General features: G+C 40.6%; 1 protein-coding gene across 1 annotated transcript; it reads left to right on the top strand.

Annotated features, from left to right (window-relative positions):
- The first annotated feature begins 850 nt into the window (after positions 1-850).
- LOC139443101 (serine/threonine-protein phosphatase 5-like) lies at positions 851-24,574 on the top strand. Its single transcript, XM_071224041.1, has 14 exons — positions 851-1,007; positions 2,470-2,639; positions 3,935-4,006; positions 5,246-5,390; positions 6,167-6,288; positions 8,778-8,843; positions 9,993-10,091; positions 11,524-11,629; positions 12,217-12,280; positions 13,247-13,325; positions 15,271-15,358; positions 17,731-17,950; positions 18,778-18,859; positions 20,511-24,574. The coding sequence occupies exons 1-14, from the start codon at positions 857-859 to the stop codon at positions 20,565-20,567; spliced, it is 1,521 nt and encodes a 506-aa protein (XP_071080142.1). The 5' UTR covers positions 851-856; the 3' UTR covers positions 20,568-24,574.
- The last annotated feature ends 2,088 nt before the right edge of the window (positions 24,575-26,662 follow it).

Below are 26,662 nucleotides of genomic sequence, written 5' to 3'. Positions count from 1 at the left end.
GATCACCCCGGGTCACGCCGACATACAGAGTCGCCCTCGCCTAATACTGTTTTTTTACCTATTACAATTACAATTCTACCTGGAACACCACTGTAAACTATTACCGTATTCGACGTAATAAGCGCCCCGCTTCAATAAGCGCCCACAGCGATAATTGCTAACATATTGACTAGTGAACAATCCCAATTAGCACCCCTTCCGATTGATCAATGTACACACGACTTATTTATTCGCGTATAATACACACTCTTGTGTTATATGCACCCTTAATTATGGGCAATGAAATTCTGGAAAAATATATCTGTTGTACATAAAAATTTCAGGCTGTCAGCATAAACCACGAAATTTATCTTTCAACTCTGTTTTTTCCACAAAAATAATATTCTAATAAGAGCCCCCTATTTCTAATTTTATGAGCGCCCTTGGCGCTTATTACGTCGAATACGGTATGTGGATTCCCGGCCACTGAACAGAGGTGAAAGAATTAAGTCGACCAGTCTCAGTGGCCGATGTCTTTTTGCTTCTTTTTACAATCATTGGGAAATGAATGATTTTAATCCAATCCACCAATCAGATTGCAGGAAGTACAAGGAACAAGCATTAACAAATAATTAGTTACGTAATGACAATGTTGCATAACGTCAGAGGCCTTAGTGATGAAATGGATCACATAAATTTGTAAAATTAAGATTTCAGCATTGATATCGTATGCAAAGCATTTCTCATAGCGTGCGAAATAAACATATAATACTATTTTATGTGAGATGTACTTATATATCTTTATTATTGAATGTGTCAAGAGTGCACTCGAATCGCAAACAAGAGTTGCTTCCCTTGGGGCATAGTTAGTAACAATATGGCGGATTACAATCAAAAGCCGGAAACTTTGGATGGATCGGGGGACATTACAAATTCCATCGAAAATGTTGGAAGTCAAGAGTGTGACAGTGATGAAAGGAAGAAGAGAGCGGAGGAACTGAAAGAAAAGGCTAATTCGTTTTTCAAAAGTACGTCCACCACCAGGTTTTTTACCATTCCGCTCGACACTGACGATAGGCACGTGCGCAGCATTTCACTGTTGGTGTAATGTCATACATTGTGTATCATTGCTCGAACATGATTGCACTAATGCGTCTGATAATAACTGATAATCTATCTTTAATGTTTTGATGATCTATCAATTCAGCTGAAACATGTATACCAAATACGACTATAGTTCCCTGCCACAGTCTTGACATCTTGTAAGCTGTTTGTTCTGTTTTCGATCACGCAGTAGACCTTTCTTACAATTGATTTTTTGGGGCGTTCCGGGTGTTCAGTAAGACCATGTTTGTGTCACTTCTTTACTTCAAAGGAACCTCTCACTACAGATACCATATTACCAAAATCAACGTCTGTAACGAAAACTTCTTTTATTTTGGCTAAATTTAGTCATTTGTGTTGAACACATTGTATGACATGGGCACGAATATTATGTTTTATTTATTACCATAGGCAAACCGTAAGCGTTTTAATCTTTAAATAATGTGTTATTTCCTGTATTGTCATGCATAACAACATGATAAAGTTAATGAAGTAAACTTGTTAACCGATCACTGCTTAAGGACTGTTGTCATGACGAAATGTGCCTGTAACTAGGGCACATACCATTCTCAAGAGCCCTGATATATTTGCCCTCATTGGTGACAAATCACATATTGGCGAGTACTTTTTCTAACAAATCAAGTTGTTTAAAGATTTCCACCTGTAACCCCAACTTTTGCCTGGGTTAAGGCATCCTACTCTACACAAAGGATGTTATAGGGTTATGATTTTGAAGAATTTCAAGGCAGGGGTTACGGGTGAAACTGCAATATTATCTTGGGTGATTTGTCGGGTTATCATGAGAAGTGGACGTCATCAAAGCTGCAGACTTGACCGTGCACACATCTGTCAACATTGGGTTCATGGGAAGAACTATACACCTGTCAGAGCGGTCCATCGCCATTCAGAATTTTGGTGCCCATGTCATGATAAAAAGGAAGAGTGAAATATTGTGAACATTTCTGTAAAACACTCTAAACCATGTTTTAAAATAGGTTGCCAACTTTAAATTACTTTTGAAGTTTGATTCATTCATCACTCGATGTATCAGCGATGCCTTCTAAACTGTTCAAAAATAGGGTATGTGAGGATATATACCATATATTGCTGTCTATAAAGCGACCCCTGCCTATTACTGCTACAAGGTGCCCCTCATTGCATACAAAATCCTTACATTTTCTATAAAAACATTTGTCTTCCGCAGAAAAAAATTACATGGTATTCCATCAGTGAATTCAGGTAAACTATCGGGGAATAACATTTAAACTTGGTCAAAACAAATTTGAATATTGAGATAAAAATCACTAGACTGGAAGCAGCAATCAGCTGTTTTCTCAGAATCTATCACTGTTATCGTGTTATCATTACATTTGTGTTTTTCTACAGAGGAAGATTACAACCAGGCAATAACGTACTATTCAGAAGCAATAGAGGTTGACCCATCGGTTGCAGCTTACTACAGCAACAGAAGTTTGGCCTATCTCAAAACAGAATGTTTTGGCTATGCTCTGAAAGATGCAGGCCAAGCTGTTAGTATCGACCGCGGCTACATAAAGGTAAGGATTGCACAAACTTGCCTGGATTTTTTTAAATCTCACCCCTAAATTTACTTTGTTGAATTACTTTTGGCCTATCATGTAACTGGAAACTCTCTGTAAAGTAGATGGTGACAATTGTTTTCAAGCCAGGATGGTTTGATTTCTTGTTTTACTTAATTTTCTTGGTCAAAATAGTAAGAGACAGGACACCAAATTATGATTTTTATTATTTATTGTTGAGGCCAGGCCAATTTATTTTGTTTGTAACATGGATTGTTTACACTAAATTGACTGAAATGCGGTGGATGAAAAAAAGCCCTGATCAATTAAAAATATAATTATACCATGTATACATGTATTACTGATTAATGGTGCCAGATTGTTATTTTTTCATGTATTATACACAACTGAGTATAATGTGCAACCCCATTCTTGGGTAAAACACTAAAAAAGTTTCAAGAGAAGTAGCTTGCTTATCCCATGTCCATATAAAGTGCGCAGTCAAAAACTACATTGTATTGCTTCAGTTGAACAAACATGAGATAGCAAACTTGTTCAATGAAAATGTGAAATTTGTGATACGTATTACAAGACATGATGATTTCCATTTTCATTTGTATTTTATGTATGCTAGGCTTTGTTATCCCGCTGGTTTTAAAATCAAGGGATTTAGCCATCAGAATGTCCATCCGTCGGTTTTCCGTTTCCGGAGCAGACCTCCAAGAGCGTTAAATATTTCTTGTTGAAACTTATTGATTGTTCTGGAAATTTTGTTCTTTTTTTCATGATTTTTCATGATGAAAACAAGTTGATGTCTGTTTCCAACTGGTGGCTATTGATGATATGGGATGTTTTTATTTATTTTAATTTTTTTCCAAGATGACAAGTTGGGATTCATACTGAAAATGAGGGTAGTTCTCGTTTCTGGAGCAGAAACATTGCTCACGGTAATGTCTTTGCTTAAGGAAAAAAAGTTGAAACTTGTACGTTTGTATCATTTGCACCCCTCTCTACACAATAGTATTTTTGGGAGAAAAAAGTGTGCATTATACACAAGAAAAAACAATTTTTTAGATCTGTTGACAGATTATTTTTTTAATAATAATCATTTCTCATTTTATTTTGTTTGGAAATGAAAGATGATAGAGTATTCAGTTTAGCAGATCTGTAATCTGGTAATAAGAGGGAAAAGTTGGTCTGGCTTTACTTTTAGTTTTGCTAAATGTATTATTTCTGCTAAGTTAAATGAGAGAATAAGTGGCAGGTCAAAATATGGCAATACAGATCACTTGATTATTATGCTTTCTTGGCAGGCTTATTATCGAAGAGCATCAGCAAACATGGCATTGGGTAAATTCAAGTTAGCTCTGAAAGATTTTGAAATGGTAAGTGTTACTTCCATTTATAGACCAACAGTTGTCAGTGAGTAAATGACCCGTAAAGATCCGGGGTAGAATGGATTTTTTGCAACCCATGCTTGCCATAAAATGGCAACAATGCTTGTCGTAAGAAGCGACTAACCATGCTAACAGGATTGGGTGGTCAGGCTCGCTGACTTGGTTGATGCATGTCATCGTATCCAAATTGTGTGGATCGATGCTGATGTCAATCACTGGATTATCTGGTCCAGACTCAATTATTTACAGACCGCCGTCATGTAGCTTGAATATTACTGAGTGTGGCGTTAAACAACAAATAAACAAACTGTGTAAAATAAGTCTGAGGCCCAAGTTGAGTATGGTCTCCCTTGGTCTAGACAGAAAAACATAGGTCACTGTGTCACAGACTATACTTGACCAGTTTCAAACGTGCATGTTACAGATATGTCCTTTGTTCATGACATGTTGTCATGGTTACGTTCTGTAGCTGGGTCACCTGTTTCTGACACTGTAAGTCATGACATCTGTCCAATGACCATAGATTCATTTGTTTGCTTCTGTAGGTTTGGAATATGAAAATGAAAACATTCATGGATATGAATGATTTGCAGCTTATGGTATGAGGTAATTGTTCAGGATCATGAAATATTTCTCTATACTGTACACATTTAAAGAAACCTGCGAAAAACTATCACCCGAAATAAACAATCTTTTTATGTACAAATTGTAGGAAAATGTAACAAGAAGGCCTGTCACAAAGTTCTGTTTTACATATTGTAATATTGTGATCTTACTGTATTGATACATATTGTTTCATAACATTATTAGTATGTTATAATAGGAATATTTATATTCCTGGGTGCAGTTGTTAAAAGTAAGCAAAGCAATACGACTGTCATAAGTTCAGTTACAGGACCCTATGCTTGTCGTAAGAGGCAACTAACAGGATCGGGTGAATCAGGCTCGCTGACTTGGTTGACGCATGTCATCGTATCCCAATTGCATGGATTGATGCTGATGATATCATTAATTATTAGTTGGACAACTATCAAAGAGCTGGAATATTTCTGAGTGCAGCGTTAAGCAGTGAAAAATTAATTATGTTACGGTATGGCAGTCACAATATCCTTAGCACTAAGATTACTTTGTACAAAAACACCCACGTACTTGTTAATCATGAGACATTTATTTCTCACTAATCATTGAGAAATCGTTTATTCTTATAATATAATGTCCAACTTTCAGGTCACCAAAGTTAGACCAAATGACAAAGATGCCAAAATGAAATTCAGTGAGTGCAATAAGATTGTGAAGATGATTGCGTTTGAGAAGGCCATCTCATCTGAAGATGATGTCCCTATGGAGCAGAGGCTGGACATAGAAAGCATGGGTTGGTAGCTGATCACTGTTTCCTTGCAGAGCACACACACTTGATGGAAACCCGTGAAGATCTGGGGTAGAATAGATCTTCAGCAACCCATGCTTGCCGTAACAGGTGACTATGTTTGTCGTAAAAGGCGACTAACAGGATCAGGTGGTCAGGTTCGCTGACTTGGTTGATGCATGTCATCTATCCCAATTGCATGGATCGATGCTCATGATATTAATCACTGGATTGTCTGGTCCAGACTCGATTATTTACAGACCGCTGTCATATAGCTGGAATATTGCTGAGTGCAGTGTTAAACAACAAACCAAACAACCAACCAACACTTGATGGTCTTTTAATCAGCAGTTAAACATTTTCACATCATATACCCTTCTGCAATAAGCGCCCCTTTGATGTTTCGAAAACAAAGGACAAGTTATTGCAGTGGTGCTTTTTCTCCACTGGAAATGTCAAATTTAACATATTGAATGATACTGAACACTACTGAATATTAAAATGAAATTGATAGAACCTGTTCATATGACTGTGATAAACATTCGCTTGTGTTAACTGAAGTTAAAACCTACAAGGTCAACCTTTCAACACATTTTAGTCTTGCCTCAACATTTGGAGTTATTTATTGTATCATGCAGTGTTGAAATGAACAGAGTATAATAGGAGGTCATGGAAGACGTGTATCATAATGGGATGCTATGAGTGGACGTAGAAACATTGAAATGGTATAATTTAGATGATTGTAATTGTTCAGCTAGCACATTCCTATTTGTCTGTTTTAGTTATCGAAGATGACTACGCCGGCCCCGCCCTTGAGGACGATCAAGTGACGCTCACATTTGTAAAAGATCTCATGCAAACATACAAGGACCAAAAGCGATTACATCGAAAATATGCATACCAGGTATAACCACAATAACAAATGATTGCTAAAGAGTCGGGAGCGTCGTTGCCCTTGGTTACCAATCAGTGTTATCTGTCCTTGAACCCTCACCAGGTATAACCACAATAACAAATGATTGCTAGAGAGTCGGGAGCGTTGTTGCCCTTGGTTATCAATCAGAGTTATCTGTCCTTGATATTGGACCAGGTATAGCCACAATAACAATGATTGCTGGACAGTTTGTCAGCAGCACTGCTGTTTGTTTCCTTTCATTTTTCCAAGATTTCCAGATTTCCAAAATCCGGGGTAGAATAGGTCATCAGCAACCCATTCTTGCCGTAAAAGGCGACTTTGCTTGTTGTAAGAGGCGACTAACAGGATCGGGTGGTCAGGCTTCTGGTTGAAGCATGTCATCGATTCCAATTGCGTGAACCGATGCTCATGATATCAATCACTGGATTGTCTGGTCCCGACTCGATTATTTACAGACTACCGTCATATAGCAGGAATATTGCTGAGTGTGACGTAAAACAACAAACCAAACCAAAACCTTTCATTTCAAGGTGATCTAGCTAATGGAATGCATTGGTTTGAAGCATTGTCACATGGCTTTAGTTCCCTCCACAATGTAGGTATTATATCCAGCAAGAGAAACTAACATTTTTAGTCCACTAGTCCTTATGATTATAACATATAGCACAAGCCTTATAAATGGCAAATGTTATCTAGTCCTTATGATACCTTATCTTTTGGGCAGTTTGGCAAGGGACTATAGGACTAGTGCCAATTTCTAATGCTGGTATCTTAAAGTTACACTAGCTGAATACACTATGACATGCAATATGGGACAGTTTAAGTTAGACTTACAGCTACTTCTGATGATTTTGATTTGAGTTCATTACAGTATTAACTAATTAAATCCATTTCGGCTCTTGACATGTTGTAACCCTTTGGCCCTGGAATCATGGTGGTTTAATAATGGCTCTCAGCTTGTCTTCAGCTATGGAGAATTGAATATATCTTTCACCATGTCTCTCCTCAACAGTATGCAATATTCCTTCTTGCTTCAATCATAACACAATGTATGACAATGTAGAAGTAGAACCTTCACCTGAACACACCCTCTTGTCAGTAATTGTTCTACATTGTTCTACGCTGTTTTACAATTTCTGTAAGAAGGAATTTTGCATACAGTTGTGTCAGGATAAGTATCTGAATAAGTTTATTCCATATATTTTTTTATTTTTTCTCGGAATAATCATGCATTTTTAACAAGACATAGAGATTACGACTTAGTTCAGCGCAATGCCAGAGAACTCCAGACTTGGAATTCAGAAGAAGTGCTTCAGAGATCTGGTAGTCCCACAGCATCTGGTATCACAGAGGTTAACATTAATAGAGCAGACATTTTTATTGTTTCACCCAATGGACTGTTATTCTCCAAGCCTTCTTATCATGCTTATGGCAGCTTGTAACCAAGATATAGTTTGACAGGCAATCATATGCCAAAGTGCGCATGAGCTTCACGTCAGATTTTATCATCAAACACTAACAACTAGGGGAGATAAATCAGGATGGGGGCGCAATGACACCGAGGACTTGTCTTCATGTCCTGGTATTGCACAGAGTCAAGGAAGTGACAAGGTCGACCAGGAAGCAGTGGAACATGCTCTCCCTTCCATTGACGTCTTGGAGGAAAGACGAGGTCACTACAACACCATGGCATTCTGGCTCAGGGTGACAATCCTGTTAGCATACAAGCAATGACTGCCTCCTCCTTAGGCACATATATCACACGTACGGACAACACCTTCGGGAACTACTATATGATTTATATCTCTGGAGGATGTACCAGTTTGGGCCACTTGAATTGGAACAGTAGCTGACTGGTTATGTAACACGGATGTACTCAGGGGCATGGGTGGCCCAGCCGTCTAAGGCGCCGCAATTCGCTGTGCAGAGTAGCGTCCATTGGACACGCCAGAAACCTATGATTGTGGGTTCGAATACCGGTTCGCCCCGATAATGTTTCTAGGTCTTTCAGCACCATACCCGTGGTCTTGGTTTTCACCGAACTGGTAAACGTACGAGACCTGCATCAGTTTGGGCTTTCCTCCCACATTAAGCTGACATGCTGATATAACTGGAATACTGCTAAACCCAACTCACTCAGAATATCCAATCATATCAGCATCACATATTATAAGCTTACAGGTACTAGGGTCATGGAGCATAGCTTTGTATGTTAGAGTAAGAGTGTCACAGGATTAGTGATACAGGATCAGACACAGATACAGACACCCCACCCTTGATCACATCTCATATTTTGTTCACGTCTGTTTACAGGAAAACCAATCTTTTTTATCAAGTTTTATGATGAGGCTAATATAAGACTAGAAGAATTAATATTTTTATGTTTCCCTTTTTCTTGGTTTTGTGTGTTTTGCATGATGTAATTGTTGTCCAAAATAATGTGTCATTTTTCTATTTATTGCCTTTTCATATTACAGGTTCTGTTACAAGTAAAGAAACTTTTTCAAAGCCAGCCATCTTTAGTTGACATCACAGTTTCAGGGGTATGTTGTGTAGTAACCAAAGATGTCAAGTTCATTTTCATTTTCTGAAGTAAATGTTGAGTTGACATATCAGTTTCCTGCCATTTGAAGACTGCCACAGGACATGGTGATGTGGAGAAGGTATACTAAACAAACTGACCAATGTGTGTTTTACAATCACTTGTGATCCAAGCATCCAAGATGGGGATCATCCTGGGTATTTTCGTTACTGTTGTCGGTCACAAGTCCAAACATGTAGTTATCCACTTGTTCTTCTTCCTAAGAAATTATCAATTCCTATTCCGAAAAACATTCACATTCTATGATACCTCAAAAAGTATTGTCCCTGTCAGAGTTGGCCATATTTGCAGGTTATGACTGATTTGAACTCATGATACTGCAAAGAGGAACAAAGTAACTATGACTGATGCTTCATCATTTTATACAGAGATCTGTGAATATTTTAAACACAGAAATGTCTCACAGTGAAATCTATCAAAGTACCAAAACAAAAAATAAACGCAATTGAAGAAATAACATGTTTCGCACATCGTTTTCTCACTAAAACCGCAAACTTAATTCATGAAGTAAAGACCTTTATCACATTTCCTTTAATCCCACTCATACAAAGGGAAGTACAGTGTACAAATGGTCATTATCTAATTGTAGATAGAATTTATAAGGGTTTAAAAGTGTGAAGAAAAGGTTTGCTTTGCTGAGAACTTGTGCAGCCGACCATGACCGTGAAAGGTGGCTTGCTTGCTCGGGTGCAAACAGGAGGGGCAGGCAATCAAGCATGTAATTTTTTTAGGAAATTACCTCCAACATGACCGTATATGGAGCCTCCATATCTGCCTCCACTGTGTTTTGTTTCATCCTTTGATATTGACAGACAGTACTTAAGGGCAAATAAACCTTATTTACGAGCCTCTTTCAATGTTTTAAAAACAATATTTGCATTAACAATGCTACAATCTTTCCAGTTCTACAAAGTTGTATATACACATAAGACTTGCACTTAAATAACCAACAGTGAAATGAGAGTGCAGATCATTTTGTTTGCCTGACTAAAATCTTTCTAATCATATAATGTATGAATTTGAACAAAAGGTAATTGTGTTTAGTTCTGTTGTTTCACTTGTCAATGATAGTTACCTTGCTTGTTTCCAGAGCAACAAGTTCACAGTGTGTGGTGACATCCATGGCCAGTTCTATGATCTCATGAACATATTCTCTCTCAACGGGGAGCCATCTGAAGACAATCCATACGTATCCTTGCCACATCAGGACAACACCCAGGAAACAGTTGGGGCTCAGTGTATAAGAGTTGCTTCCCTCAGCTGTGCTAGGTTTCAGTGATTGTTGGTTTAGATGTCTGTGACTTGCATGACTTTCGGTTTTTCTCTAAGGAAGGAGCATTTGGGGTAGCCTAGTGGTTGGAAGCAATGGTTAGAGCCTTTGGGGTAGTAGCCTAGTGGTTGGAAGCAATGGTTAGAGCCTTTGGGGTAACCTAGTGGTTGGAAGCAATGGTTAGAGCATTTGGGGTAGCCTAGTGGTTGGAAGCAATGGTTAGAGCCTTTGGGGTAGTAGCCTAGTGGTTGGAAGCAATGGTTAGAGCCTTTGGGGTAACCTAGTGGTTGGAAGCAATGGTTAGAGCCTTTGGGGTAGCCTAGTGGTTGGAAGCAATGGTTAGAGCCTTTGGGGTAGTAGCCTAGTGGTTGGAAGCAATGGTTAGAGCCTTTGGGGTAACCTAGTGGTTGGAAGCAATGGTTAGAGCCTTTGGGGTAGCCTAGTGGTTGGAAGCAATGGTTAGAGCCTTTGGGGTAGTAACCTAGTGGTTGGAAGCAATGGTTAGAGCCTTTGGGGTAGTAGCCTAGTGGTTGGAAGCAATGGTTAGAGCCTTTGGGGTAGCCTAGTGGTTGGAAGCAATGGTTAGAGCCTTTGGGGTAGTAGCCTAGTGGTTGGAAGCAATGGTTAGAGCCTTTGGGGTAACCTAGTGGTTGGAAGCAATGGTTAGAGCCTTTGGGGTAGCCTAGTGGTTGGAAGCAATGGTAAGAGCCTTTGGGGTAGCCTAGTGGTTGGACGCAATGGTTAGAGCCTTTGGGGTAACCTAATGGTTGGAAGCAGTAGTTAGAGCCTTTGGGGTAGCCGAGTGGTTGGACGCAATGGTAAGAGCCTTTGGGGTAGCCTAAAGGTTGGAAGCAATGGTTAGAGCCTTTGGGGTAGCCTAGAGGTTGGAAGCAATGGTTAGAGCCTTTGGGGTAGCCTAATGGTTGGACGCAATGGTTAGAGCCTTTGGGGTAGCCTAATGGTTGGAAGCAATGGTTAGAGCCTTTGGGGTAGCCTAAAGGTTGGAAGCAATGGTTAGAGCCTTTGGGGAAGACCGGTGGATGGACGCAATGGTTAGAGCCTTTGGGGTAGCCTAATGGTTGGATGCAATGATTAGAGCCTTTGGGGTAGCCTAATGGTTGGACGTAATGGTTAGAGCCTTTGGGGTAGCCTAATGGTTGGACACAATGACTTACCACATTGCTGGTCATCGTGCCCAATGTGGTGGATTGTTGCTCTTGATTCAAGTCACATTATGTGCTGTCTGCCTGACACTGCTTTAGTATTGCTGACTGCATGCATTAAACATCAGTCACACACTTTTCCAAGAATTTGATCATTATGATTTTATAGATGCCTTAACTTTATCCAGCTGTTTAATGGAGACTTCGTGGACCGCGGCTCTTTCTCGGTTGAGTGTATAATGACTCTGTTCAGCTTGAAGCTGCTCTACCCCAATCACTTCTTCATGGCTCGAGGTATTTGGAACACACAGAGAAATCGTCTGCCCCTGTGTCACTTTTAGTCAGTCTCTAGTTTCTTCGAATGTGGGGACACAGGTGGCCCTGTCATCTAAGGTGCCGCAATTGGCTGTGCAGGGTTGAGTCCATTGGGGAAGTCAGAATATTATGGTTGTGGGTTTGTATCCTGGTGTGCCCCGCCTGTGTTTCTATGTTTGTCAGGACAATACTCCTGCTCGCATAGTTTCTCTAAAGTGGTAAACGAGATCTGCATCACTTTGAGCTTTCCAGCCACGTTAAGCTGACACGCCATGATATAACTGGAATACTGTTCGAGGCGGCATTAAAAACCCAACTCACTCAATCTTAATATGCTTACAAACCATATGTTGTTAAGAAACAATCACACCATTCTGTTCTCATCCCATTTTCTGCTCTAGAAATAGAGAGACTTGAGGATTCCTAACGCTCTAGGGTAGCTTTATACAATTAGTTTTGTTTAACGTTATTCATAACTTTATTTCAAGACCTATTTGTTACTCAAGTCAGTCACAAGGTGTGTACATTTAAAAATCACTTTGATCAACTGTTTGTTCTGTTGCCAGGGAACCATGAAAGCGTGACGATGAACCAGATGTATGGATTTGATGGAGAAGTGAAATCAAAATATCCTTGTGTGTCAGTCATGTGTTTAGGAGAACCTTTTATGAAGAGAATATTTTGAGTAGGTTGAAAAATATCTTAAAAGCAGCAAACATTTTCATACAGGTTAATTACCTTGTTCTGGAGCTTGAAATGATACACCATAGACCCGTGAAGATCCGGAGTAGAAGAGGTCTTCAGCAACCTGTGCTAAAAGGCTATGCTTGTAAGAGGCGACTAACTGGATCAGGTGATCAGGCTCGCTGACTTAGTCAATGCATGTTATCGTATACCAATGAATCCTCGATTATTTACAGACCGCTGTCATATAGTTGGAATATTGCTGAGTGCAATATTAAACAACAAACAAACCAAAGTTACAATACGAGATAGCATGGAAACAGTAACAAGTCTTGAAACATTGTTTGTCTGCAGATGTTTATATATCTATGCATTGTCAAATATTTCTGTTTATATCTGTATATCAAACAAAGTTTGAATTAATTTAAAATATAATATATTAGGCAACTATAAGCACACAAACATATAGAAATTATTAGATTGTCTTATAGGTAAATGTTTTATCTGTATGTGCGTAAAATATTTGGAAGAGTTAAACACTATCAGTTATGCTTTTATCAAAACTGGGTCATTTTCCTATAGACCTATTTTGTAAACAGTGTTTTTGGTGCGGTAGTTAATAAGTGCACCCAGCTCAATAGAATACACATGAACCTCCTTTTGTAGTCCACGCCATGTCTGATTTCCATTCGCCCGTAATCATTTCGACTTCGGAGTGTAACTATAGTGTAAATATTTGAATATCAAATCTGACAGCCAATTTGTTAAGTGGCTCTCTTTATTAACATTTTGCTTTGTTGACTACTTGGCTAAGTGAGCTACAGTGCCTTGACACTATTATTTCATGTTGACATTCTGAGAACTATGCCAATTTGACGATGTGCGATTTATTGCCTTAACTTGGGCCACATACACTAGTCAGATGGCTCAACTATTCACAGAGGTCTTCAACTGGCTTCCACTTGCTCACTGTATCAACAACAAAATTATGGTGAGTAACCTCTTCATCAACACATTCACTATGGATAGTTCAAAAAACATAAATATTTATCAACATTGTGTTTTGTTTATTACTTCGTTTGGTGTCACGGGTGGCCTGGTTCGCTGTGCAGAGTTGCTACCCCAGAGACCTATGATTGTGGGTTCAAATCCTGTGTTCGAATCCTGGGTTTGCCCCAATTATGTTTCTAGGTTTGTCAGCACCATACCTGTGCTCGGGGTTTCACCAAAGTGGTAAATGTCTGAGACCTGCATCACATTTCGGGGTTTCCTCCCACAATGAACTGACACGCCGTGATATAATGGAATATTGTTAAAAGCTGCGCCAAACCAAACTCACTGTCACTGACAGTTACTAAGGAGAGCAGAAAGTCCGAGGTTCCATCCCAGGCCATGTCATACAAAAAGACGTTAAAAGATGTTGCTTGTTGTTACCTTGCCTGGCACTGCATTGAAGGGCTAAAACAAGGACTGGTCAGCTCGGAGACAGTATACTGTGTATGAGTGGGGTATTCATGTTAAACAGCAATATGGTATCGCAGTGGGCTTGCACTATATAATTGGCATTAGTTCAGACTGGTACAAGCAGCCACACACACACACACACAATGGCTATATAAGTGCAATAATCTTGAACGCAACGTTGAACCCCACTTTACCTCACCTCACTTTTCAACTGGATTTTGGTGAGTAGAGTGCAGATTTCAAGAAAAGTGTTACCATGTCCAGTACCAGGTTTGGGGATTGAGAAAAGAACAATGACATTTAAACCATTTATTACTACAGTCATTAATATTTATCAACATGCTGATGCTGATACACCTAAGTCTGTATTTCCCAGTGGTGATCCCCTCCCTCACTCACTGACTCTCAAACACTCACTCACTGACTCTCAAACACTCACTCACTCACTTACTCTGAAACACTCACTCACTTACTCTCAAACACTCACTCACTGACTCTCAAACACTCACTCACTGACTCTCAAACACTCACTCACTCACTCTCAAACACTCACTGACTCTCAAACACTTACTCACTGACTCTCAAACACTCACTCACTCACTCTCAAACACTCACTCACTGACTCTCAAACACTCACTCACTGACTCTCAAACACTCTCTCACTGACTCTCAAACACTCACTCACTGACTCTCAAACACTCACTCACTGACTCTCAAACACTCACTTACTGACTCTCAAACACTCACTCACTGACTCTCAAACACTCTCTCACTGACTCTCAAACACTCACTCACTCACTCTCAAACACTCTCTCACTGACTCTCAAACACTCACTCACTGACTCTCAAACACTCTCTCACTGACTCTCAAACACTCACTCACTCACTGACTCTCAAACACTCACTCACTGACTCTCAAACACTCACTCACTCACTGACTCTCAAACACTCACTCACTGACTCTCAAACACTCACTCACTGACTCTCAAACACTCACTCACTGACTCTCAAACACTCACTCACTCACTGACTCTCAAACACTCACTCACTGACTCTCAAACACTCACTCACTCACTGACTCTCAAACACTCACTCACTGACTCTCAAACACTCACTCACTTACTCTCAAGTATACGCACACCCACCCACTCACTCACAAACACCCACCCACTCTCAAACACTCACTCACTCTCAAACACACACACTCACTTACTCACAAACACACAAACACTCACTCAAACACTCACTCACTCACTCATTCTCAAACATCAACCCACTCTCTCAATCTCAAACAATCACTCACTCTCTAACACCAACACTAAAACTCCCAGCCACTGATTCACTCTAAAACACCCACACACATACTCACTCTCGCTCACTCACTCTCAAACACCCAGCCACTCACCCACTTCAAGCTGGAGTACTACCAGATGGGGCCCTTTAGGTTATTCATAAATCTAAATGTGATGTAGGTGATGCATGGAGGCCTGTTCTCCGAGGACACAGTATCTCTTGACGACATCCGGAAGGTAGAACGGAACAGACAGCCTCCTGAGACAGGTGAGTCCAGCAGAAGGATGTGTTGTAGTGTTTATCATGACACACTGGTACAGGTGGCCCTTTTGTCTTACGGCTCTGGACCAGGCTGTGCAGAGTTAATCATTCCTGGGTCTGCGGTTAGGACATGGGTTAAAGTACCAGACACGCCCTAATCATGACCCTGGTCATCCAACGCCATTATAATGCAGGTGGGTTTCACCCAAGTGTAAACATCTAGAAACTACGTCATTTTGGGTTGAAAAGGGCTCAGACATGATCCATATTCAAATCAGACCTAAAGACATTTTTAAAATACTATCACAATGTATGACTTTTATCTTTATAGTGCAGGAGTACTTTGATCAAGGATCCCTTCAGCTATTGGTGGAACGATACACCAAAGTAAAAATACATTATGTTTCTTGACACTCTTTCCACTGTGCAATATAGGGGCAGTCGGGTAGCCTAGTGGTTAAAGCATTCGCTCGTCACACTGAAGACCCGGGTTCAATTCCCGACATGGGTACAATGTGTGAAGCCCATTTCTGGTGTCACCCCGTCGTGATATCGCTGGAATATTGCTAAAAGCGGCGTAAAACCATTCTAACTCACTCACTCACTGTGCAATATGCATCTTGACTCTTTTTTTTATGGTGTAGTATGGATCAACTATTTGGGTAAAATTGCATAAACATTATAAAGGAGATATAACAACAGCAGCCTAATTATTTTTCCATATGTTATTTAAAGAAAATGCTGGAACACATGAACATGTCGATAATGGACTTCATATACACCTAAGCATTTATTACCAGCAGTTTCTCCACTGCCTAATTTTCAGAAAACTTATACAAATTGTTCAATACTGTTAAATTTGTTAACCCAGAAATTGGAACATACAGAACTAGCTTGTGGATTTGTACAAGATGAAGGAACAATAAACATATTTTATTGAAAGGCACATGATAAGGTTTACAATAATCAAAGGCAATACAATGGGTCAAATATGTAATGCAATGGTCATACTGTGTGTCTGCTATTCAACTACTGGTGGAAACCAAGCTCATTGAAATCAGATCTAAGTTCTTGCTGCTGCTAAACAAAGATCTGAGGACATCCAATTACAGGTCACGTCAGAACGACCTTTCGCGAACTTTGACGAACCACTTAAACGACTAACAAGAAGTCAACATCAGCCAATTAGAAACAGCTTTCTCGAGCTTTACAGTACTCGATTTCAACCTGGTGACTTCCATTTCAGACTAAGCTTGGAAAATATGTTGACACAGTTTGCAATTAAAATTTTGAAAACTGAACAAACAAACATTCCGGAATGTCTAATATATGGTTGCGATTGTATGGCAGTGCTTCCCACATCTGTGCAACCCCTCCTCCGTTCCAGTGTTTATCCCTCGGAAGTATGAAAGACGATAATTTCAATGGAATCAGTCGGACAGGCTGTAACTGTCGTTCGGAATACCCTGTGTTAACATTTTCGAGGTTGCATGATTAGAAAATACATTCGGACTGTCACTTTCATGATCTGGTAAGAGATTTGTTTAACGATAGCAAGAACTAAGAACTGATTTTAATGAGATTGTGTTGGAAACAGGCAGAAAAGTCGATGTTTTCCGATAGATATGCTTCTCACAAGTCAGTTTGTTGTTGAAAGGCCTCAAATCACCCTTGTCTCACACTTTTATAGGTATGGCCAGCATTCTAGAAATAGTTACCACACAAAGCTTCAGGATTTTGGTTATTTGTCAACATCAGCCACCAAGGGCAGGTCCCTCTAAGTACCACTTCGGAGCAAGTCAATAACGTCTCACTCAGTTTTCCACAGAAAATAGAGTGAAGTGTATCGCATCATTTTGAAGTCCAACTAGTGTTTTGCTGGTTCTGAATTGTTTTCAGCTGTGGACCCTAGGACTACCATTCCCTACTTTAAACACTCTCAGTATGTATTTCATAAAAGTGCCATTCTCTCAATACATGTGTGGTGACATACGAAATGATCCTGTGGGGATTCTGGTTTGGAATACATTCCCAGCAAGCCAGTGTTGTTTGGCTCCTACAGACTTTAGAAGCTGAACGCCCTCCTTTGAAAAAAACTGCAGCTTAATGTGACAAATATGTGTAAATGTACTGCAGACCATAAGGACCCATACAAATTTGAAACTATAGGCCTGACATGGGCCTATTATTTCGAACACTACAGCAACCAATTCTGGTCATAAGAAGTGACCAAATAGATCAGGAGGTCAGGCTCAGCGACTTGGTTTGATACACCGACAGTTTGGATCATTGCTTACACAGGCTGCCATCATAAAGCTGGAATTATTCTGTTAAGCAACAATCCGACAAAACCTAACAAATGTTCTGCTCTTGCCCAGGCATCATGTGTGAACTCCTGTGGTCAGACCCCCAGCCCCAGCCCGGGAGGTCCACCAGCAAGAGGGGAGTAGGGGTCCAGTTTGGACCTGATGTCACCAAGAAGTTCCTGCAATACAACAACCTGGACTATGTCATCCGCAGCCATGAAGTGAAGAATGATGGCTATGAGATGGCGCATGATGGAAAGTGCATCACTGTCTTCTCAGCTCCCAACTACTGGTAAGAATTGTTCCAACCTAATGCTTTTATTTAGTCAATTGAGAATGTGTTTTTTATGGTTTACATTATGTATTAGATAGTTTCCTGAATATCCTGCTACATATCCATGGTTCGGCAAGCCGTGTGAGCTTGACTGTAACGTGTCAGGGAGAACCCTTTGTTGATTGGCTGTTACATGTCTGGGAGAACCTTTGTGTTGTGTTGCATGTTTGGGAGGGCTAGGCTGTGATTGGCTGCTGCAAGTTTGGGAGGGACATACCATGAGTGACAGTTGCATGTTTGGGAGAGCTAGGCTGTGATTGGCTGCTGCATGTTTGGGAGGGACATACCATGAGTGACAGTTGCATGTTTGGGAGAGCTAGGCTGTGATTGGCTGCTGCATGTTTGGGAGGGACATACCATGAGTGACAGGTGCATGTTTGGGAGAGCTAGGCTGTGATTGGCTGCTGCATGTTTGCGAGGGACATACCATGAGTGACAGTTGCATGTTTGGGAGAGCTAGGCTGTGATTGGCAGCTGCATGTTTGGGAGGGACACACCATGAGTGACAGTTGCATGTTTGGGAGAGCTAGGCTGTGATTGGCAGCTGCATGTTTGGGAGGGACATACCATGAGTGACAGTTGCATGTTTGGGAGAGCTAGGCTGTGATTGGCAGCTGCATGTTTGGGAGGGACATACCATGAGTGACGGTTGCATGTTTGTGGTAAAACAAAAGTGATTGGTTGCTGCATGTTTGATGGCGTCATGGCGATTGTCTGATTCCTGATGCCATGATGACAACAATAATTTCCTTTCTTTATTCAAGCTTGACATTTTTCTGTTTCAGTGATACCATGGGTAACAAAGGTGCTTTCATCACTGTCCAAGGAAATGATCTCACACCTAAGTTTACTTCCTATGAAGCTGTGGTAAGTATTCTCACCTGAAGGGCCCTGGTGGTCTAAGTATCCACAGTTTGCTGTGTCCAAGGATCTACTGGTCCTAGGGTTGAATCAAGGTTATGAAGCTTCGTCAGTTAACACAATACCTGGGCTCACTGGTTTCACTCTGGTAGTAGCATGCACTGGAGTGAGTGAGTGAGTGAGTATGGTTTTACTCCGTTTTTAGCAATATTCCAGCTATATTACGGCGAGGGACACCAGAAATGGGCTTGACACTTTGTACCCAGTAGGGAATCGAAGCCGGGTCTTTGGCGTGACGAGCGAATGCTTTAACCACTAGGCTACCCGACCGCCCTAGTTCACTGGAGCTCTCTCCTGCTGAATATAGGACATGAACAAACATCATTATAGTTTTGCATTCTCCATATTGTCCTTCATCAAAGACGTTTGCAGTCCTCATTAGTACCTACTTATTTGGCTACATGTCATTAAAACTGGGATTCCAGGTTACAACTGGTCCTTTTCATAAGAGGTAACTGAATTGGTCGGATTGTCAGGCATGGTGACATGTTTGATTGGATAACATTGTACCTGACGGCCCGTAGGGTTGACGTATTGGCACGTTAATCGTATTGCTATATATGACGCAGTATGGAGAGCTGTATTGTGATACATATTGCAATAAGTATTGGAGCCCAAATTATATATGTTTGTACTGTTGAAATGGTATTTCTTCATTCAATAATCCAGACTTCAGATTGCGAGATCGGAGGTATTGATAAACAAGACTACCTACTAATTAATCAATATGGAATGTTTATGTAAACAACGTAAAGGGTGTGTGGTGTTTACATGGTTTAGATAGGTACCCAGTCCCATCCAAATCCCTCAAGATAGTAGATATAATTTATGTAATTATATGTCAATTCTTCTGTGACTATTGGAAAATATCAATACACAAGCATTTTATTGCGATATTTGTTGCTAACGAACGTATTGCAATTTATCATACAATGGGTAGGTTTCTCGGCAGGATAAAGCCAACGGATAAAAACGATAGCACTTGGGGTCATATGCGGATAGAGATGCAAATATCAAAGGTCAAGTAGGGACTACTTTCACTGTTTATAAACAAACATGGCGTCGCCCTCGTCATTTGGCGATCGAGTTAGAATTAACCATCGGGAATCTGGATAAACTACAGGGATAATTATAATTATAATAATCATTATCAAAAGAACAGTCTAATACACTGAAAAGCAGTGTCTAACTGTGACGTAGCTAAGGCATTTTATAAGTTTGGGCAACTTTGGAGATATAAATTTCGAAACAATTTTGCGAGGGCACTAGGCATAAACGCCAAGGCTCGCTAAATACAATGTTTATTTCTAATGCAGGATATTTACCATCCCCAAACACACTCGCGTGATAACCTCTATATACCAGTAATATTACAAACCCCTAACAGCTTGGTACATTAGTCATATTATCAATTACTGGTTTGACTGGTCTTTATCTGATTATTTACAGAATGCCATGATTTTGTTAGATTAATAATAAGTGTGACGTTTATAGCAACGCACCACAGATAGACAATAAAAACGTGAACCCTGTATTTTCAACTTTTTCTGTTTAGTTTATTTGTTGTTTAATCATTTGTCTTCTCTTTCCTTTGCAGCCACATCCAAACGTGAAACCTATGGCCTATGCAAGTCCACTATTTAATTTGTTTTAGGAACAAAATGTAAATATGTGTAAGATATGTGTGAACATCTGTGAATAGGATGTAAATTATGAACCATGAGATTGTGTATGATAGAACCTGATTATAGATTACAGCATGCCAAGCATTGTGTTAACACTCAACTCAGTATGTTTATTTGACATTATTCCTGCTTTTGTGAACATTAACATGTCGGCATCATGAGGGTGAAAACATCAGAACAATTAGTTCTAATTTTGAAATTGTTGTGGGCAGACTTATCTTTATGTGCAACTTGAGTGTTACCATGGTTACACATTTTTCATTATCTGTCTCAAATGATCCTGGTATGTGGAAAATGGAACACATTCACCTTCCACTCACATACAAGTAAACTTATCAAATCTACTTGTTCTGGGTGAAAGGCTACTTGCCGTGTATGGTTAAATATGTTTCTTTTTTAACAAATTATTCACCTTTAATGTCATTGATAAAAAAGTGACAAGTACCGGTAATAATACTTCATCATGAAGTAAATTTTCTTAATCATCAAAAAGTTATTTACAATGTATATTATCTAATACGAAGAGTGTAGATATGTCATGCAATGGTATTTCCCCACTCCTGTCATTACTACAGAGCTGTTATGCAGGAATTTGTATTGATGCAGCCAAGACTACTACACATGGGACCACATAATGTTGTAAGAATGTGGAGGCGAATGTGATCATGTAGTACCATGGATGTAACTATAGGAGCCTGTACCAGCACACTTTGTACATCTTCCTGAGGCAAGGGCATTAACTGACTATAATAGTCCAGTTTCCTCCCTTGCCGAACTAGACTGAAATTTGTGGCTCGATCGTAGTGCCACTAGTGGCTATTACAAGTTATGTCCCGTCTATGTCCCTCCTGATGACCAATGAGATTCCACCTGTCATGACACATGCATTTGTTTCAAACAAAATGGCAACACCCAGTCAAGACGATCCGATGGATAATCAAAATCTATATTGTGATGAAAGGGGTCTTACTTCGTGAAGTACATCAAATCAGGTGAGCACCTTGATTAAAATTGTGAAAAGATTTGGGAAATATCTATTGATGCCGAGTTGGCGGTACATATTCTTTGCAAATCCTGCAATCGACCTTAATCTGCATGGCAATTTACGAACCAGATGTCGATTTCGTTACGAGATTTTGATGGGATTATGCATAGACTCATGAGTGAAGCACAACTATCACTGCGGAATTCCTGCCTAGTTTGCCAAGAGTGGAAAGTGGACTTTTATAGTCAGTTAACTCCCTTGCCTCGGGAAGACGCATGGAAGTACGGTATCTTCAGTCAGCTGTGCAGCCCAAGAAGACATGCATGTTTCCCAGTGTTGCCATGTTATTGTGCATGGCCCTGGGCATCCTTGAGATTTACCATACCCCAGATTACTTGTATGGTTGGATGTTGGAATGGAAGGAATGCTTGTAGCCGCTGTCTAATCAGCACACAGTGTCAGACTCGTCCTCATCAAGGATCCATATATAGGTAGCTGATACTCAGCCATGCTTTCAGCATCCTCAGTGCTCCATCGTTTCATATCTCCATTCTGTTATGATCTATTCAACACCACATCTTCATCAGGTGGAGGGGGCACATGTGGCCCAGTCGTCAAAGGCGCCGGGATTCGCTTTGAAGAGTTGCATCCCTTGGGCACGCCAGAAACCTATGATTGTGGGTTCGAATCCCGGTTTGCCATAATTACGTTTCTAGGTTTGTCAGCACCATACCCGTGCTCGTGGGTTTCACCGAAGTGGTAAACGTCTTAGACCTGCATCACTTCCGGCTTTCCTCCAACATTAAGCTGACCTGCTGTGATATAACTGGAATAATGTTAAAAGCGGTGTTAAACCCAACTCACTCACTCACTCACTCAATCATCAGGTGGAAAACCATACCTCCCGAACTCCACAGGTTCACTGATACGGTCACAATACGTATCTCAATACATGTATCTCATGTACAATATGTATCTCTGTTCGCCAGAATAATACAAAGGCCATGGAATTAAAAAGTTTATCAATTTAAAAAAATGGTACTTACATGATGGTCACTTTTTCTTGATGAAAAAGTATTTTTTATGGTCATGTATTGCAACACAGGTCTGCATGTCATTTTGTATCATGTATCATTCAGAAGACCATGCACATATTGAGGTGAATCAGAGTTTGGGTGTTTTGTTTCACCCAAATGAAACTAACAAATGTGACAAAATCAAAATCCATTGCTCTTTTGGTCATACATTTTTTCAGACTAATCATTTCATTTTTTAGGGCTGGGGAGGGGTTTGGACAAGAAATACAATTCTTTTCCCTGGAGCTGAACACAGTTGTACTCAGAACACACAGCATGTCCAGTAAACAATATATATTTTTTGTAAAATCTGTGACAAAAGTTGTGTTTTCCTGTAGTTTCTTGAGCAAGGTATTTTCGTCAACAAAATGCCACGCCCACCCAGAATATCAAAGAGTGGGTGCCTGCAATGTCTGTGTGGGAGGTCAGCTTGGCTTTAGCTTGTATGAGAGCTACCTCAAAGTACATATCAACCTTCCCAAAGTCTGGGGAGTAAACCTTCGACGTATTTTCTGATCTTGTGGGAAGAGTCTTTTGTTAGTTGCCTTGTATTGACAGAACACATGCAAGTGAATGTTCACAGGTAGAAATGATGTAAATGCCAAATGGATGCTGCATTAATTTTCAATTTTCAAGTCATGTATAAAACTGCCAAATGAGAAAGCATGAAGGAACTGGTTCGTATTGACCGGGACAAGAAGTGTCTGGAGAGTCAGGGAGTGTTGGGTTGGTAGGTGGGCATATAACAGCATTCATTGTTGACTTATGCATTTTGCAGGGTCTGTTACAAGAAACGATATATGAACAGTCAAGAACCCAGGAATACATGTGTTAAGATATTCTGACATTCTTTGAAAATGCAATGATGTCTCTATATATGTCGAAGATATTGAAAAATTGTATTCAGTCTGACCTATAAACATATCGAAAAAGGTTTTGCTTGATGTTTTATTCTGGTACTACACGATCCCTTGGAGTGTTGTTCTTGACTCAGGGTTAACAGTGTTTCAAGAAGTCTTTTTGTTTTAATTACTTGGTTTACAGATTTTCTTTTTTGAGAACAGATCCTGTGTAGAACTGCTAATGCAAAGTTAGGTTGTGGTAACTAAATAGTGTAGTCTGTAGTGTGGAATGGTAAAGTATGTTGACCCCAGTTTTCCAACTATTAAGGCAGAAACATCTGGAAGCAGTGAACAACTATTGAAAACATCCTCTCATTTATACAATATATGGAAGTTTGGGGGTGTTGGAAATGGGCCTGCGACACTGTTATAGTTTTGTGTTTGTGAACCTATTATTAACAGACATTGCAGAAATAAGAAATTACTGTTTTCTTTCTTTATTTTTTTTCCACTTATGTGAAATTAGGGTCGGATGACCTGTAATTCAAGTAACAACAACCCTAATCAATATGAAAAATAGGAGCTGAAAATATTTTTAAAAAAAGGTATCATTGTTTCCATGATATTCCAGCTGTTTCATATGATGGTCGCTGGTACCATCTACAATGACGTCAGAACTGAATTCAGAGGTGAAGACCCTGATATAGACCTGATAGAATGTGAAGCCTATTTTGTTCCAACATCAACATCTACCCTCAAAGTGCTGTTGGGGTGAAGCCAAACATGCCTGTTTTGATTTCCGGTTCAAGGGCATTTTACCTTCTTGTGGTAGGTTGTCGGGAATTGTTAGCCATAGCTCCAACAATGCAGCAGTCAACAACCACTAAGCAGCATACTTGTTTCCAGCAGGTTTCATATGACAGTTACTGTGTTTTTGCCTTACTAGCCCCTTGCCCCTCAGTATACCTGCTTGATGGACCCCACAGTGTACCAGGGTACATGCTTGTTTGACCCCACAGTGTACCTGCTTGATGGACCCCACAGTGTACCAGCGTACCTGTATCGTGGACCACACAGTGAACCAGGGTACCTGCATGGTGGACCCCACAGTGTACCAGGGTACTTGCTTGGTGGACCCCACAGTGTACCAGGGTACCTGTATCATGGACCACACAGTGAACCAGGGTACCTGCATGGTGGACCCCACAGTGTACCAGGGTACTTGCTTGGTGGACCCCACAGTGTACCAGGGTACATGCTTGTTTGACACCACAGTGTACCTGCTTGATGGACCCCACAGTGTACCAGGGTACATGCTTGTTTGACCCCACAGTGTACCTGCATGGTGGACCCCACAGTGTACCAGGGTACTTGCTTGGTGGACCCCACAGTGTACCAGGGTACTTGCTTGGTGGACCCCACAGTGTACCAGGGTACCTGTATCGTGGACCACACAGTGAACCAGGGTACCTGCATGGTGGACCCCACAGTGTACCAGGGTACTTGCTTGGTGGACCCCACAGTGTACCAGGGTACATGCTTGTTTGACACCACAGTGTACCTGCATGGTGGACCCCAGTGTACCAGGGTACATGCTTGGTTGACCCCACAGTGTACCTGCATGGTGGACCCCACAGTGTACCTGCATGGTGGACCCCAGTGCACCAGTGTACCTGCATGGTGGACCCCATAGTGTACCTGCATGGTGGACCCCACAGTGTACCAGTGTACCTGCACGGTGGACCCCACAGTGTACCTGCATGGTGGACCCCAGTGTACCAGTGTACCTGCATGGTGGACCCCATAGTGTACCTGCATGGTGGACCCCACAGTGTACCAGTGTACCTGCATGGTGGACCCCACAGTGTACCTGCATGGTGGACCCCAGTGTACCAGTGTACCTGCATGGTGGACCCCACAGTGTACCTGCATGGTGGACCCCACAGTGTACCTGCATGGTGGACCCCAGTGTACCAGTGTACCTGCATGGTGGACCCCATAGTGTACCTGCATGGTGGACCCCAGTGTACCAGTGTACCTGCATGGTGGACCCCATAGTGTACCTGCATGGTGGACCCCACAGTGTACCTGCATGGTGGACCCCAGTGTACCAGTGTACCTGCATGGTGGACCCCATAGTGTACCTGCATGGTGGACCCCACAGTGTACCAGTGTACCTGCATGGTGGACCCCACAGTGAAACTTGCATGGTGGACCCCAGTGTACCAGGGTACCTGCATGGTGGACCCTCCTAGTACACCGGGGTTGCGCATGGTGAACAGTCACAACCGGACAGCTTGAAAGGTACATCATTATGCAAGATTTATGATTGTTCAATTATTAGTGCCAATTATGCAATATTGGATGTTTGAAATAGACATTGTACTTATGTTGACTTTACTTGTCACAAACATTTACCTAATAAACAAAAGACATCTACATGAAATGAATTTGAAGATATTTTGTGGGTAGCCTGATAATGATGTTTGTGATATTGTTCTGTTTTAAGAAGTTGTCCAGTAAATGTGACATCAGCTGCACTACATGTAGTCCTGGGGAGTGACTTCCTGTTACTGTGCAGTGTACATCCTGCCTGTTGTGTTTGTGCTGTGTTACTGTGTCTTCTGAAGATCAAACACTCCTCTCAGTTGTCAGTAAAAACATGTGAGAACTTAAAATGTCTTCTTATGATAAGACCAGACTTTTTCTTCTGCTCGTACAGATCCGCCTCAAATAAATTTGCAACATTAATATTCTTTTTGTAATTTAAAAAGAATTATATCTATAAATCAATGTTTGATGAAATCTTAAATTTGTGTTTTCATATTATTTGTATCACATTTTCCAGACTAGTCTACTTTATTTAACCTCAAATGAAGCCTGTCAATAAGCTGATTTTTATTGATTTACCTCCTGTCGTGCATGTTGTCCAAATAAATCTTTAATGGTCTTACCAAATTGGTCTGGCCTAGTGATTATAAAGATTGTTATCTGTACATCCGTTTTCCTATTCGGTGATGTATGTCTCTGTAGTACTTCTTTCGCTAGTACGTGTTTATTTACATACCCAGCGTGAGAAGAGGGTTTCATTATTTTTATAGGCACAATTGGTGAAGGCAATTCTACTTTCCCCTGCCTATACTTGAGATCAGATCTTTTAC

Source organism: Haliotis cracherodii, unplaced genomic scaffold (genome assembly GCF_022045235.1).
Source record: "Haliotis cracherodii isolate W230 unplaced genomic scaffold, xgHalCrac1.p SCAF_5, whole genome shotgun sequence".
NCBI classification, from domain to species: Eukaryota; Metazoa; Mollusca; class Gastropoda; order Lepetellida; family Haliotidae; genus Haliotis; species Haliotis cracherodii.
The sequence above is the reverse complement of the archived record's forward strand: the minus strand, read 5'-3'. Positions and strand labels throughout refer to the sequence as shown.